The sequence below is a fragment of the Amblyomma maculatum genome, chromosome 10 (assembly GCF_055883805.1).
Source record: "Amblyomma maculatum isolate TAMU_Amacu chromosome 10, ASM5588380v1, whole genome shotgun sequence".
Classification (NCBI taxonomy): Eukaryota; Metazoa; Arthropoda; class Arachnida; order Ixodida; family Ixodidae; genus Amblyomma; species Amblyomma maculatum.
This window is the reverse complement of record NC_139353.1, coordinates 57078385-57092094: the sequence shown is the minus strand read 5'-3', so window position 1 is coordinate 57092094 and position 13710 is coordinate 57078385. Positions and strand designations below refer to the sequence as shown.

The window sequence follows — 13710 nt, the reverse complement described above, 5'->3', positions numbered from 1 at the left end:
GTTGCACAGCGAGTACAGATGTTATGCCGCTCCAGGGCCACCTCCTACCAGTTTGGCTAGCGGCATTAGTGAGAGGAAAGCTATGATTATCAATGTTAACATTTTGCTTTTACAGTCTAGTGATTTGTTGGCTAACACTGCGAAGGTAGGAAAAGTGGCTTGTGGTTTGTGGGGTTTAACGTCCCAAAGCGACTAACGCTATGAGAGACGCCGTAGTGGAGGACTCCGGAAATTTGGACCGCCTGGGGTTCTTTAGGACTGACATCGCACAGCACACGGACGCCACACCGTTTCGCCTCCATCGAAACGCAGCCGCAGAGGTCGGGTTCGAACCCGGGTACTCCGGCACAGTAGTCGGGCGTCTTACCACTGCACCACCCCGTCGGGGCGGTAGGAACAGTGGCGATTGCTCTCTTGCTGCTACCATTGTTTTTTCTGAGAAGACGAGTGTCACTGCCACGGCATGTTGTCGGTGCTGTTCTTTCTCGCTTCGCACTGTCATCGTACGCTTTGGAGACGCGCTATTTGTACTACCATACGACATCAACTACAATAAAGTACTTCAATTTTTTTTTTTACTTCATGGGCTAGCATTACTTGTCGCAGCGAGTGATTTCAGTGAAATACCTCTGTCGGAGCGGATTTGAACACGGCATTTTCTAGTTGGAATCTGGCACCCAACCTCATAGTCACTACGCCGCCCTTTTACTTAATAAGAGGCGTGAACCTCTTTTGTGTGCGATAGCTGCTGGTATAAATGCGATATCACTTGATAAGAAGGTTATAAAAAGTGTTTGAACGGGCGTTCAGACTCTGATAAGGAGATAGTAATACCAATAAAAGGAGAACAATGCCTTAAGAACAAGGCGGCGGAGGCTCAGGCAGTTCAACATTAGTAAAGAGCGAATATAAACAGGTTCTTGCAACGGCCAGTAAAAAAAACGTTCGCATTGGTTTTAACAATAGCCAAGCAGACATTAGTGTGATCAGCTGCTTGCTAGCGCATTTTAACCTTGCTTTTTCAGGACATGACCTGTCATTTTTTTTATTTGACAACTCAGAACTTTGAGTTGTTTAGCAACATGTTGATGCAGCATGCAATGGTAGTGAGAAGGTGAAATACCACCATTTATCCACAGCGTATGCCGCACTGGTCTCTGAGAGTTCGCGCAAGTAGATGATGTCCAGTAATGTTCAGGACACTGCAGACATCTTGGTGAAAAACCTTCTCCGCAATAACGCAATCAAATAAATTTGAATTGCTGGAATTGGTCCCTTCGTTCTGCCTGTTTGTAATTTTCTTGTTCACTCCTCAGACTTTTATTTTTCTGTAGTTTTTACTCTTCATTTACAAGGGCACACAATAAACCCTACATTTCTTCAAACTCATTTCATAACCACACTAAAAACTGTTCTGCCTTCTTGTCCACCATTTTTTCTCTCCGCCTTCATCATAACTTACATGAAAATATCACTACTAATGGCGCCTCCATGACACCCAGCATTCTGCCTGGGGGAGTAGTGTGACCTTAATAACCCTCGCATGGGAATCAAACATATTACAAGGCCACCTAAATGTTCAGGGAAAAGAGGGAAAGATTATCGAGAGGCCACTACGACAGCTAATGGACTCGATGAAACCATGTCGCGGCGCTCTTAATACAGGTTCAAAACTTACTACGTCACGAAGATATATCTTAGTTGCACTCAACACTTGCAGTCGTCGCAATAATATTCGAATGCTTTACCATCTTTTACCGCAGAAAATAGCAATGCTCTCCAGACTACGACCCCTCTTCCCCCTATCATTTCGGGCCGTAACGAATCCATACACACAATTAAATCGAGCGCGAGATTCGTGGCGGGAGAAATATGTTTACTTGTTTATTTTTGAAAATGCGGAGAAGAGAGAACAAGTACACAGCACGCAGGCTGTTCTTACATCCTGCCTTCACTACATAAAGAAAAAAACAGAACGTCTTAGATGACTGTGCCAACTTTGCTTAGCAAGAAGTACGGTACCGGTCATACACACACTTTCTGTTTACATGCAGTTTTGCACCATCAGTTGTGTCTTCGAGTGATAACTCCTCAGCACATGCATTCAACCCACTTAAACCAGAGGGACTTTATATTCTGGAGACGCATATTCAATGCACATCGAATGAAATATTGATGGAAACGACAGCGAGAGCTGATCATCGCCTAGCAAAGGGTTGTAGTTCTTTCTGCATTACTTCTTCCCGTGGAAAGCTTAAAGTGTCCACAAGCGCGAGGGTAATTTTCTACACGTATAATAACGGTTATCAAACGAAGCTTGAACGGCGTGTTAAAGATGAACGAAGGTAATATCATTGATAGATTCCAGAAAAAGAAGTGGACACGAGTGTGGTGAGGAGCGCATGTAGTGAATAAGACAGTGGAAAATATAACGGCTTCTTATGGTAGGGAAGTCAATAGTTTCAACATATTTATGGGAAGCTCCCAGGGTCGAGTAGGTTTCGTTTAGGAAGGACGCAGTCGCCAACTGCGTACATGCCTCGAGAAGGCAAGCGGAGCATGAAATGGCAGTGACACAGCTAGACAGAGGGAACTCAGAAATATCCGGACAGTATGTAGCCATAGTTGGTACAGAAGAGGATTTTGAATCTGATTATAGCGCTTGTAAGAAAAAAAAAAACTCAGTTCTCCTATACAGTTTTGTACAAAGCCTTCGAGTCTTCAAAGAGACTTCTCTCCACAAGGTCAGTCGAAGCTTAGTTTCTACCACTGCACCCACAATGTAATATACCTCACCATATCCGTCGTATCAGTAGCAGTAAAGTTACCGTCTAGTGGCCAGAATGGCGGGTAACCAATGGTTTGCTCAGCTGACGTTGCAGCCGAATGATGTGGCTGGAGCGACGAAAAAGTAGAAGTAAATATGTGTTCTACAGTCTATTCTTGTTGGCACGTCGCAGACGCCAAGTCTGTTTCAACCGTTTCGCCCGCTGAATTTCCCCCGTCAAATTAAGGTTGATTGACAGTCTAAGGCGATGGCAATGATGATAATGACATCTGTGGTTGCTTGGCTTGGTGCAGCCGGGCGGCCCAGGGAACCAAACTACACTAAGGGTCAGCTTTCTTTGGCTATGCAATCAAGTCTGCAGGGCCATAGATTTCCTCACAGTGTTACTACAGCAACTAACTCAGAGACATCATGGCCTTAGTTAGGGTCCTCGTTTAAGTTTTTTCACCTTCATTGTCGCTCGCCGCTGCTTGCTGCTCCACGCTCGCAGGGCAGAGAAGGTGACGTGTCTTTTGTGCCATTGACTGAAGGTGCTGAAAGCAGTGCTTTAAAGCGCGATATTTTCCGAAGCTCGCATCTTTTGAAGCAGGATAGCCTGAATTTGTAGAGCCACAGCGCTAAGGCTAAATGAATTTTTAAAATAAAAAATAGATTAGGATAATACTAATGGGAAGCTGTAACTCTGTAATTGCAATTTGGTTCTTAACTTTATTTGTTAAATAGTTAATTATCAGAAATAATTTAAGCAGCAAACTAGTTAACGTTGTTCTTCCGCTTTTGGTGTCCGCCAAAACTGGCACAATTGGCTAAAGAAGACGTCTTAAGAAGCCTATTTTTTGTGAATTAGCGGCGGCTTTCTTAAAACAACTTGTACTTCCCCATAACAAAAAATACGTGTGCGCACAGCACATCCCTAATTTATAGGCGGTAATCGAGCATCACTTGTTTGGCGGTGAATTAAAAATGGAAGGCTTTTTTTTTTAGTCGATATTTATCGCCTCAGGGCATCAGTAGGGTATGAGACGAAGGATGAATAAATGATTAAATGAATGAAAAAAGGTTGGCTGACTTTATGAGGTCCAGAAATGAGCAATGATGAGGTCCCTGCGTCCAAGTGACGTATGAGGCAGGATTGGTTGCTGAAAGGCAAGCTATGCTCAGGTGCCGGATTCGTGTTGGTTTGAGTGCTGGGCAGTCCCACAGCAAATGGTGGATGTCGGCCTCGACATCTTCGTTTTTACAGATCGGGCATCCTGGGAGAGGATATAAGTGTTGGAAGTATGACCACGTCCTAGTGACAGCTGGTGTAAGGGCAACACCCTTTTTAACAGGCTTTTAACGTAGTTAAACCGAGTATGACGTATACGAAAGCTTTTGCGCACAGGTGGAAGTTGACGAAGACGACGACGTGGATTGCACGGCCCAAGAGTGTGATACAGTCTGTAGTCGCATACAACTCAAGTCTGAAATAACCGCGGCACGCATTTCCTCCGTGAAAGTAAATAGTCCGCTGTTACGCCGTTCTTGGTTACCTAAATAGAAGGGTAATCATTTGACAAATTACAAACTCAAGAATATTTATACCTCTGGGCTGTCTCCTATGGCCAGGAGTCAATTATCAAAAACTGAACTCTCTGTCTGAGCGACTGATCTTCTTTTTTAGTTGTATTTTACTATAGTAAGCGGTGTGATCGGCAGCGGTAACAGCTGCGAAGCCCCTTAGTGACTTCACACGCGACATTCGATTGATTCGAATCTATTGCGTTCCCGTTTTTTTTTCTTTATTAGCACAGCAGCTATGATGTGCCTTACTCACAAGGTAGCTTGAAGGACAAGCGGTGTCCCAAATCGGGAAGCCGGTTAGACATTGTGGAGTGTCCATAAGGCTGCTCAGACCTCGGTTACCTCATATTTCGCGTACTTCAGCCACCAGAATCCTTCCTCAGGCATACATTACCCTTTTCTTGGCCGAGGCACGCTGTAGTGCTTTTTGAAGCCAAAAAATAAGCCTAAACTGAAGATAAATACATCAAATTCCTTGAAATAGCATTAGGAAGTTTCGATGTTTCTTAACTTCCTGCTCCGCTGAAACAATATACACAGCAAAAACTTTTTTTTTCTCCAAATTTTCACTTTTTTTTCGTTCATCACATCTCTAGGACTCGGGACTTGTGCTACGCCAAAAAAAGGCCCGCGTTGCCTGCACCGCTTTTCAAGTCCCGCTGCCAAGTATAAAGGTGGTCCTAAAGTGGCCTGCTTTTAAAACTCACCAAGGATGGGGCCGATGCTCGGGTATATCTATGACATCGCGAGGAGCACAAGTTGCACAGTCCTAATGACGTTAAAAGCATCTTATTCATACGGCTACAAAGAAATCTACACAGCCTTATCATGAATTTCGTGTAAGAGAAAATCTTTGCGGGACTAACAATCCTTCGTCAGGGGTAGTCATTCTACCAACTGAGCCAAGATGGTAGAGCGAGAGTGAACTCATCAGCAATTCAACACCTTTATTTTCAACACCTCTCTTTATGACGTTCTCTCCGCAATTCCCTTTCCTGCCCAGAGCAGCATATCAGCGAATCCTAAACGACGGCCTAATTATCTGCTTTTATTAAAGAGAGCTATCTATCAACAATTCGAAGTGTAAATGGTGGTCGTTTCACGTGCTTGCGGAAACGCCCTGTGTCAGATAGTGCTTATCATAAGAGATTGCCGATGGCGGGCGTTAATAGTCGACGCTTGTTTTATTCACTTCCCTGTCCGAAAGTACTACTTGATAACCGAAATAAATGAGCACAGAGGTCACAATCCTTCATAAAATAACGAAGCCTGTGCTGAGGCTTTATTACAAAATGTGGTTCATATACCGCGCCTTTTGTGGAGAGAGAGAGTCCTTTACACCGGAGACTTTGTCCGCTCAGTCCAATGCTGGCTTTTTAGTCACCAGAGACAAGACTTCTACGTCTCTGCTGACATCTGCAACAAAAGAAACAGTGGCGTCTTCATCGTCAACCTTTTCCAGCTTGCCATTCAGGCGGCTGCGTAGAGAAGTTGTATTTACTATTCTTCCAAAAACAATCGTGGCGACCGACGGTCTTCGCTGCTTTGGCGTCGCCTGACGAAGACCGTAATCCTGCGAGGACACGCCTGTCGACTCCGCGCCATCTTCCTGTACAGTGGCGTCGTCTTCGGTTTTGGTGTCAACGTGGAACTTTGGAGCCCTGAAAACAAAACTCGAGTATTACGGGCATAACCAGAGACAAGGATAGCCTGCCAAGGCTTCACGGGCTACCATACCGGAGGTTTTACAGCGCGGTCGAAACCTCGTGACCCAGAAAGAACGGGCAAAACATTGGTTTCTGCACGCCTTGTACCGGACTCATAACTTTTGCTGTATTCCAGCTTTATTGTAGTCTTAGCGTTTCATACAAAGCACACTTATATCACATGGTCCCCGTCGGCATCAAAGAGGCCAACGCACGGCAACGCAGACACGTAGGCTCTATACTCCTGCCTGAGACTGATGGTTTATTTTCTTCTTCTTAATGGCCATTTCCACACATCTTCTGTATGTGTCAGTTCAAACTTTGGCAGTGCTTTAACGTACTTAAGCCAACTAGATGTGCGAAGCATGTGTTTAACCTGCTTATGCTAAACGTTCTCGGTTTAGTATATCAATTTCGCATACCCATACACTGCACATCCATACTCCAGAATAGAGTATACATTAGAGCTAAAGATGTGTAAAAGGCACATTTTCATCTGACCACCAGTGCTTTCTTGACAGCACGTTGACCGCAAATCGTTCCTGTGTTTCTGTGTGAGATTGAATGTCGACTTCGTTGCGTAATTTTAGTTCGATAAATTTTAGTTTTCTAGTGCAGAAATAATTTGCAAAAAAAAAAAAGTTTTGGGCCAATCTGTCCAAGAGATTCAGAGAGGACTGCAGGAAGCCCACAAACACGGCCGTTTGTTACACGGAATACGCACACTTTACGACAGCTTTGTGGTCCATTGTACAATAAAAAACATTCACATGCAGCTAGAAACATAACGTTTCCCTTAAGTATGAAACTCGCGTGTGACCAATATCAAAATGTTTTCTCCACTCAAACCTCCCAATTAAATGGAAGAGGGGCCACAGCAAGATTTGCAGACATCATATACTGCTAGGACTGTAAAAAGAAGTTGGGTGGCACAGAACTAGGAACATGTACAGCCTTTATCAAATGTTTGCAGCCCAGAGGGTTTGCTTTTAAGCCGTATAATATGACTGCTGTACTAATCGTGGACGTCCTAGCCATTGGTGAGGGTAGGACACAAAATCGTCTTGCCTTGGGCAAGTATGGAAACCTAGGAATGCAGCCACAGTATTGCTCAGAAGTAAACCCCCTGGGCTGTAAACTTTTGATAAAGGCTGTACATTATTAGTCACTGACGCGGCCAATGCACCCATATGAAATAGGAAGAAATAATTAGTGCCTGCTGTAAGAAAAACGAAAAGTACTCGAAAATGCCACTAAATTTTGTCTTCACGGGTATAAAAAGGGAAGTACACCATCGTTCACGCATCGAGAAATCAAAACAATGGCACGCTGTGCAGATGCCAAACAAAGATAACGTCTAAAGCATAGAAATATGATATTGGTAAGCTTAACCAAAATATGTGCCCTTCGTTGTCGTAATTAATTACACACAAAGCAATGCACATATCATCAAGCGTGTACAAAGTCTTAAGTAGAAAATATTCGTTATGTGCGATGTATTTCAGCGATCCACTTACAATAGCATACACTTTCGCGAGACAAGATGGTAATCATCACGATAACTGTGAAGTCTCAGTGGGCATTTCGCAATATTTTCAACGCGCCCTCCGAAGAAAACGGTGCAAACGGAAACGTCGAGTAGCTGCACTTAGGAAGTGCGGCCGAATGCGTCTTTTCGTCTGCGGCGCAGCGTCTCCTCGCATTCGTCGATAGACTGTGCGTCGAGAAAAAACTGCAGAAGCAACGGGAAAGTCGAATATTGGCGAGAAGGGGCAGTCGCCCTCGTCGGTGTCTTGAAACGCGGTCCGGGCCCTACTCTTTAATCTCTAACACGACGAATAGGTACGCGCAGGCAGTGGTTTCCCGAACATTTTGGTATATAATGACTGATCGGGAAAGAGAGGCATAGTACCGTGCGTGCCACAGTGTTCGCTCTCTCTCCCTTCCTCAGCGCTGCTACCCTTCCTCGAAATTTCGAACATGCTTATTTAAGAGCGTGTCGCGCTGCCATAGCTGGGAGAAGGCGGCTGCTCCCGGTAGGCCCTCCGGGGTGAGTGAGTGAGTGAGTGAGTGAGTGAGTGAGTGAGTGAGTGAGTGAGTGAGTGAGTGAAAAACTTTATTAAGTATATTTAGGGGAGGGGGATGTGTAGGTGGGGATGTGTAGGTCCGGGACTCCAGCGGCTGCCGCTGCTACCCGCGCACGTGTCACGAGGGCCCGTCGGGCCTCTAGTCCAGAGCTGGATAGGGCAGCCTCCCACCCCTCAATTGTTGGCACTGCATTCGGATCATCTGGAGGATTGTGTGGGCAGGTCTACACCATGTGGTGCAGGCCTGCCTTTTTCCCGCAATATTTGCATTTGGGGTCGCAGAACCCGGGGTGTATTGTGTTTAAACGGGCTGGTGTGTTATATGTACCTGTCTGTAGGCGTCGCCATCTGACTTTCTCCGCTTTGGAGAGCCCCTTGGGGCCTGGGAATCTAGAGGTCTTCTCCCCTTGCGGCGGAGCTCCATGCAACTGGTGTATGGTGTTTTTCCCATGCCGTCATTGCACTCGTCACCGCTTCGGTGACGTGCGACGGCTGCTGCAATGCGCGTCTTTTCTTTCTTTCTTTTCCTTTTAGTGCTGCAGCAGTACTCCCCGTATTCTCGCAAAACATATCTGAAGCCAATTTGACCTTTGACCTTTCCGAGGGACTTCAGGTGTCCACAGCAAAGTATAACCGATACTGAGCATATTTTCCTTCTTGTAAACCAATTATAGAATGCCAGTGAACTTTGATGCGTTCAACAAAACGCGGGTTTGTTCGACAAGGGGCGCGCAATGTACCGTGCCCAGCAGCAACGACCCGGCTTTCGCATTTCTGTCTTTGCCAAACTATTATACAAAGTGTGATTTGTATTCAACGCCACTGCTATAAAAGCATTACTTTTAGAAAATTGTATCTGTGGAACATGCAAAGAATGCGTAGATTGGAAGCATGGCCGCATGATTAACACAGCAAAGTAACGTTTAATAAATGGAGACACAGCAAACAATCCTGTCAAAACGTCCCGCTGCTGCACGATATTCCGTGATTAACAAAGGTAAAACGTCTGTACTTCTTTCAATCATCGCTTTCTTCTCCTCTGTCGCACAAAGACTACGGTGGTGGAACAGGTAGAGCCAATTGACAGGTTCGTGCATTTTCTTTTCCTTCTTCCTACAGTGGCAACAAAACAACATAGTCGGTTCTTATTAAGGCTTTGACAGCGGAAACAGGCAGGCCCAGGATTTAGAGAAGTCGTGGTAAGAGAGTTGTGAGTTCGAGTGTGTTTCAAAGTGCCAGCTCGTTGAGATGCATCGAGTCATTTTAGAGCGCAGCTCTTTGGCGCCCGTTCCTGGGTTTCGCGTCGGCGTCGGCCTCGTAACTCCGCCTCTCTTTCCGCCCCCCAGCTCAGCCCCCCTCTTCCTGCGTGGCGCCGACCACGAGTGTTATCTGATTGCTGCGCACGCTCCCCCGTTCGCGCTGCTTATACCCCCTCTCTCCCTCTTCCTGCGTGGCGGTGAGGTTGCTCTCCGGTTGCCGAAACGCCGGCTCGCTATCAGCGGATCACGGTGCGTGCATCCCAAGCCGAAACGCAGAGTCACGTTCTCTTCACTCACTAGCGGCGTAGGCGGCGTCAGTTAGTTGCTGCTATCTGTTCGTCGCGCAATGCTCCTATGGGCCCACGCGCTGCCTCCTGCAACCTCCCGATAACTGAATTGCTCTCTTCACTTCTCCGACTACAAAGCTTCTTTCATACAGCCAAGAACCGTTAGTGGAGTGTTTCTTGAAGGAATACGTGTAAAAAACTAAAAAGCCTGTAATTGTACATGCGTGTCTTGCTAGAAATCTTTGCCTAAATCTATCGAAAAGGTGAAATAGCTGATGAGCTGCTCTCAAATTTCGCATTGGAAGTAACGTAATCGTCAGCAATTTTTTTGTTGGTAGGAGTGAAGTCGTCTGTCTCTCTCTTTGACATACTCCTCTATATTGTTTGTTGTTAGTGTTATATAATATTTAGTTGAGTTTCTGTTTTCGAGTTCCTCGACTTTCACCTCCGCGACAACCACATGTCGCCAGCCAAGTCGATGATCACCTTGAAGATTCGAGGTGCAGATGAGAAGAACGCGAAGAGCAACAAACTTGACTACAGTCATGAGTAATGACTACATGTTTTGCAGCTCGCATCAGATAGCATCACTGTACAATCCTCAGTCAGTGAGTTGCCTGCGCTCCTACTTAAACTCGCATGGTTCAAACCGTGTCAAGGGGACGACGCTTGCCTAGAGGAGTGCCGCAGAAGCAGCTGCGGTTACAAGAAAACCAAGGACGTCATAAAAAGCTATAGAATAAAGAACAAGACAAAAAGCGACAGCGCAGGAAAAAGTGTGATCTTCGACAACAGAAAGCTAAGAGCAAGGATTGAGTGAGAACTTCAGTTCGTTAGCCATGCAAAGCTTTATGGAGGAGGCAGAGGAGAGAAGATAGCGGTGTGTAGGTAACTACGATCATCACTTAGCGGAGGAGGCCCAGTGCCCAGTGAGGGTGAGGTTGGTGCGACGGGAAAAAAGAGGAGATATAGGGCAGAAAATGGAAATATGAAAACAGGTTTCCTCACCCGACAGTTTCGTTGGTGTCGTTCCTGCTCGGCTCCGGGTTGGTGGCCTTACTGGTATCCGCTGAGAGTGTCCCCCGGTTGAGCATCGCGAAGACCAAGACGGCCCCGAAGATGACGAGCGCTGCTACGGCTACAACGCCCATGCGCTTGGCAGATTCCCACCCGGGAGGCGGAGGCCGCGGCAGGTCGCGCGTCTTGAAGTCCTGCAGCACCAGGTATCCGTCCTCGGTGCCATACCTGCGGATAGTCACACCACACATGTTGCGAGGGGCCGAAATTGTAGGTCTCGGTGCAAGTTTATGAGGTTTAGCATTCCCACGCCTCTCAGGCTACGATGGGCGTCTTATGAGTAGGGTTCCAGAAATCTCGACCACCTGGAGTTTCCAACGTAGACTATATTTATTTATTTATTTGTGCATATATACTGTCGGTCCAACCCGGACCAAGATAGGAGTGGACACATCAAACTCGTGGCAAACGCAGACCAGCAGGAACAAAAATGCTGTGCTGTAAAATCAATAAAACAGTGCCAGCAAAATAGTCATAAAATATAGCTGAAAAGTAAATTACGGGTATAAAAGATTTCCTTTATATAATTGATTGCTTTAAATGTTTAGCAATAAATTCAGCATACAAAGTCTGGCGCCAGCGTTGTTTTCGGCGTCATTTGCGAAATAATCACGAGCAGGCAATTTACAGGCAATAATTTACAGGTGACATGGCCGTGCGCTGATTGATCGCAAGTTATGTGACGTCACGGGACCGCATGACGTTGCCAAGTTGGCAGGAGCTGCAAATTTGGATTTCGCCTTTGAGATAAGAAGGTTAGATAGGACTCCAGCCTTCCAAGACTCTTGGGCCCCCAGCTAGACACGCTCTTCTTAGGCGCACAACGATTATCTGACACCTTGGTTAAGCAGGGATCTATATATATGTCGGTTAGTCTCCAGTGTAATGTGCTATCTTATGGCTACATGATAACGAATAGTTGTTCAATGATAAACGCACAGATAGAAAGATATGATCGAGATAGCAAATGGCATGTATGCGAGCGAGGAGCAGCCGTAAAAAAAGGGCCAAAACGTACCATAAACCTAAGTTTATGGTGCATGTTCTCCCCCTCCTATTACTTTTCACCGCAATAATGCTCTTTATGTGGGTCGCCCCTAGTTGCACTGCAATCAATTTCTGAACTTGCTTCTCTACACAGCACACAACTGTAAGCAATAAATAATTTTAAGGAAGACTGTGCGTTTACATAAACCATTGGTATGACTTAAGACTGCATGGCCCCTGCTAGGACCCCAACTACTAATGTAATGTTAGTAATGGTAGATTTAGATCCATGCACCAGCCGGCTCTAAGAAGCACGTGCCATCGCCGACGCAACGGGGATTTTGTTTTAATTATCTGTTCAGAATTAGGACATGAACATAAAAACTGTTATGCTACTGCTAATCAGAATAGTGGAGAATGTCTCTTGTGTGGTTCCGTATATGTCTTAGAGTAGCCGCTGTAGCAAGGGGTGAATAATTTAGAGCACGCTTAGGCTTCGCTGTAGGAGCAGACGTCATAGCGTGCGTTAGTTTGCTTTATCTACGTTTTTAGCTACGGCCGACAACGATGCAATGACTTGGCAACTTTAGTGTAACGGACTACGCCACGATGATTCATTCCATTTAAATGTTACGTTATGACAGACTGCGACACGACGACTCACCCCTTTTCATTTTTAGCTACGACGAACGAGAACGCAATGACTCGGCACTTAGGTTTTTAATATTCGTTTTAAATTTTAAAATGTTTATTCTGTAATATATAATTCTTTTATTGTTATTGAAATAGTCCTTATTTTTAATTTTTGTTTTATTTGCTCTAATATATATTTAAGTATTTTTAATTTCAATGAATAATCAATCATTTATCGCTACAGTAATACCCACCGCCCACGCACCACACTGTCCATCTATTTGTACGTAGCCTTATCGATAAACTACTTGCGTGCCACTTTCCGAACAATTCGGACAACTCCTGACATTTGAGCTGAAGCTGGGGCACGGAGACGGCTTTTCGACCGAGTGATCTGTTATACTCTTTGCGTAAAATAGAGAATTTTCGAAAACATGCCTCGGATGATCATGAGGCCCCCGTAAAATTTGACTGCACGCCCTTGCGGACGATGCGGTACAAATGTTCTCTGCAAGGCAGTTTTGAACTCCTGCAATAACCAGAAGCGAAAATGTTTTGTGCAACAACTTTCACAAAATCAATGCTTTAAATTGCGGGACATGGCGGTAGAACTGAAGTATGGCCAGGGATGAGAAAAGGGCAATGAAATTGACACTACTTGCATGCCAGAGACAGTTCACACTCTAAAGCCTCAACATCAGTAAACGGCAAGGCCTTTGTACAAACGCCTTTGTATCCAAGTGTCCGCAAGTGAGTTCAGTAGTCTGAACAGTATGGTACAAAAGTGTCATCGTACCTCGGCAGGGCGGTGCCCACTTGCGGCTTTGGAGGCTCGTAGAACTCGTGGACCCGCTCGGGAACCACCGACATCACGGACCGCTGGACAGTCAGAGCCTGAAAGGAGACACAAGGCTCGAATCATGCGGCCATTAGGCAATGGTTGTAACCTGCTTCCAGCAAATACAGAGTGCAACTATAAAACTGAAAGAAACCAAATGTTCCTAGGGTATTTCCACCATCCGCCTCTGGCGCGTTTCCACCATTCGTGAATGATTGCTGTTCAAGGTGCATCAAATGGAGTTATATTACATCACCCAAGACGAGGCACCACCCCAGCCTTGTTTTCTAGAGTGGCGTGAATTGAATGCTAATAAGCGCATAGTAATGAAATATGATGAAAGAGTTGTGCATGCTTTGTGCACACTTTATGCAAAGCACAAGCGTGCGCTTCCTCCTTCAAATACGTTGGCGATTTACCAACTAGAAGTGAGCGGTAGGCATAAGGCCCGAATTGTGCCATTATCTTTTCCTAGTTAAGAAATA

At 45.5% G+C, this 13710-nt stretch overlaps 1 protein-coding gene across 1 annotated transcript; it reads right to left on the bottom strand.

The window, feature by feature from the left end:
• Positions 1 to 5337: 5337 nt before the first annotated feature.
• LOC146176560 (uncharacterized) lies at positions 5338 to 13278 on the bottom strand. Its single transcript, XM_084581011.1, has 3 exons — positions 13184 to 13278; positions 10699 to 10935; positions 5338 to 6012 (listed from the first exon to the last, which is right to left on the bottom strand). Exons 1-3 carry the CDS (start codon positions 13255 to 13257, stop codon positions 5709 to 5711), a joined length of 615 nt encoding a protein of 204 aa, XP_084437137.1. The 5' UTR covers positions 13258 to 13278; the 3' UTR covers positions 5338 to 5708.
• Between the last annotated feature and the right edge of the window lie 432 nt (positions 13279 to 13710).